The sequence below is a fragment of the Alligator sinensis genome, unplaced genomic scaffold (assembly GCF_000455745.1).
Source record: "Alligator sinensis unplaced genomic scaffold, ASM45574v1 scaffold1511_1, whole genome shotgun sequence".
Lineage (NCBI taxonomy): Eukaryota > Metazoa > Chordata > Crocodylia > Alligatoridae > Alligator > Alligator sinensis.
Genome location: NW_005843139.1, coordinates 300,318 through 302,839, shown reverse-complemented (window position 1 = coordinate 302,839; position 2,522 = coordinate 300,318). Strand labels below are relative to the sequence as shown.

Below are 2,522 nucleotides of genomic sequence, written 5' to 3'. Positions count from 1 at the left end.
GCATTGGCTGGTCTCCCATCCAGGGGCTGAGCTTGGCCCCTTCCTGCTTAGTCTTCAGGGTGAAACTAGGGCCAAGAGACTGAGAGTAGTAATAGGGGCTTACTGGGACCACTATGGCTGGGTAACCAATCAGTAAAGGAGAGGGGACTGGCTAGAGCCGTTATTTCTGGGTGATTGAGATCAGTACGTTTGGGTAACTGGGACCTGTATGGCTGGGAAAGTGGGACCAGTATTGGCCCCTTCCTGCTTAGTCTTCAGGGTGAAACTAGGGCCAAGAGACTGAGAGTAGTAATAGGGGCTTACTGGGACCACTATGGCTGGGTAACCAATCAGTAAAGGAGAGGGGACTGGCTAGAGCCGTTATTTCTGGGTGATTGAGATCAGTACGTTTGGGTAACTGGGACCTGTATGGCTGGGGAAGTGGGACCAGTTAAGAGGGAGGGCTTGCCTGGAAACCAGTAAGGGCTGGGGGTAACTGGGGCTACTGGAACCAGTATCTCAAGATAATTGGCACCAGTATAGCCAGATTACTGGGACTATTATGCCCAGATAATTGGGACTAGTATGGTCAGGCTACTGGGACCAATTTGGCCAGATAACTGGGCCCAATATGGCTGGGATACTGGCATCAGCATGCCCAGATAACTGGGACCAGTACAACTGGGCTGTTGGCAGCAGCGTGCACAGATAACTGGGAATTGTATGGCCAGATACCTGGGACCATTCCGGCTGGGATACTGGAACCAGCATGCCTAGACAGCTGGGAGACTAGTATGCCCAGAAACCTGTAACCAGTATGTCCAGACTCCTGCAACCAACACGCCCAGATAACTGGAACCAGCTTGCTCACCTAACCAATCCTGGTATGGGTCCCTTGCAATCAGCATGTCCACCTAACTGGTCCCAATATGCCCAGATACCTGGGACCCATAACACCGCCCCTAGCTGCCAGCTTCCACCGTCTCCCATCCAGCCTCCCTGCTTAGCACCGTTTCCCTACCCCCTGACACCCCGCCCCCTCGTTAGCCAGATGACCAGCATCACGCAGAACGACATCATCAGCACGCTGCAGTCGCTCAACATGGTGAAGTACTGGAAGGGGCAGCACGTCATCTGTGTCACCCCCAAGCTGGTGGAGGAGCACCTCAAGAGTGCCCAGTACAAGAAGCCGCCCATCACTGGTATGTTCCACCTCACCACCACACCCCAGAGCTGGGTGCAACCCAGCCTGGCCCCTACGCGGCTGGCCGGCCCCAATCCCACCCCAAAACCCTGCTTCCGGGGCTCTCCTGGAGCCTCGTTGCATTGAGATGTTCCATGCCAGAGCTGGGTGCATTGTGTTGGAGTGTTACACTTGGCCGTTGGGTGCCCCAGAGGTGGGTGCAGCATGACCCGGGCTTGGCCCTGCCCTATCTCGCCCTGGAACCCCGCCATGAGGGCTCTCCTGAGCTTTGTTACACTTGGATATTCCGCCCCAGAACAGGGTTGTAACACTTGGCCAGGCACTGCCCCACAGCTGGGCCCACCGCGGTCGGGTTTGTGCCCTTCTAAGAGACCCGGATCCCAGTCCCAACCCCCCCCTTAACAGCTCTCCTGGAGCCTCGTTGCACCCACATGTTCCACCCCAGAGCTGGGTGCAATATCCTGGCCTGTTATGCTTGGCTGTTGTCTGCCTCAGAGTTGGGTGCATTATATTGGGTTGTTACACTTAACCGTTGGCTGCCCCAGAGCTGGGCACATCATGCCTGAACCCAGGACACAATTCAAGCCTATGGCTCTACTTAAATGGCTACACTTGGCCCTTCCCTGGCCATTCCACCCCGCAGCTGGTCATGTTATAAGCTGTTCTACTGGGCCAGGTCTCACCCACTCTACCTCAGAGCTGGTTGCATCACGGTCAGCTGTTGTATTCCAGCAGTGTTAACTCCGCCATCACCACCTGTTTGCCCCCAACCCCCAGAGCTGGGTGCCCCTGACTGGTGTTTCACTCGGCCCTCGCCCCAGGCTCATGTTGCACTCGTCCATCACCCCAGAGGTGGGCACATCGTGACGCCTAACCCCACACCCCAGAATCAGCTGCTTTTTCTGGGTTCTTGGGGTGGGGTGAGTCGTGCCCGGACTCGACTCACCCCCGCCCCTCCTCCCCACAGTGGACTCGGTTTGTCTTCGCTGGGCCCCCCCCAAGCACAAGCAGGCCAAGATCTCCAAGAAGTGACCATCTCCGTGGTGTGGCTGAGGCTGGGGAGGAGCTGCCGGCAGCGGTGTAGAACAGCCCACGGCTAGCGCTAATATGCCTGGGTTCGGCGGGGGGCTGGGGGCCCGGCCGCCTGGATTTTTGGGGGGCGGGGTGGGGGAGGGGATTGTATATAACATAGTTGTCAGAAGAACATGTATTTTTAATAATAAAACAGCAGAAATTGCTTCACAGGCTTGGGCTGGAGCTTGGGGGCGGGGGGGAGCCCAGCTGCCTGGGTTCTCCAGGGCTTTAGCCCCGCCTGTAGCCCAGCTGCTGTAGGGGCTCT

At 57.2% G+C, this 2,522-nt stretch overlaps 1 protein-coding gene across 1 annotated transcript in view; it reads left to right on the top strand.

Annotated features, from left to right (window-relative positions):
• KAT8 (lysine acetyltransferase 8) overlaps positions 1–2,354 on the top strand; it is a 4,801-nt gene extending 2,447 nt beyond the window's left edge. Inside the window, exons 8-9 of the mRNA XM_006037571.3 lie at positions 1,027–1,181; positions 2,151–2,354. Of these exons, the coding sequence (XP_006037633.2) occupies positions 1,027–1,181; positions 2,151–2,215 (220 nt within the window). The 3' untranslated portion in view covers positions 2,216–2,354. The remainder of the gene's footprint in view (positions 1–1,026; positions 1,182–2,150) is intronic.
• The last annotated feature ends 168 nt before the right edge of the window (positions 2,355–2,522 follow it).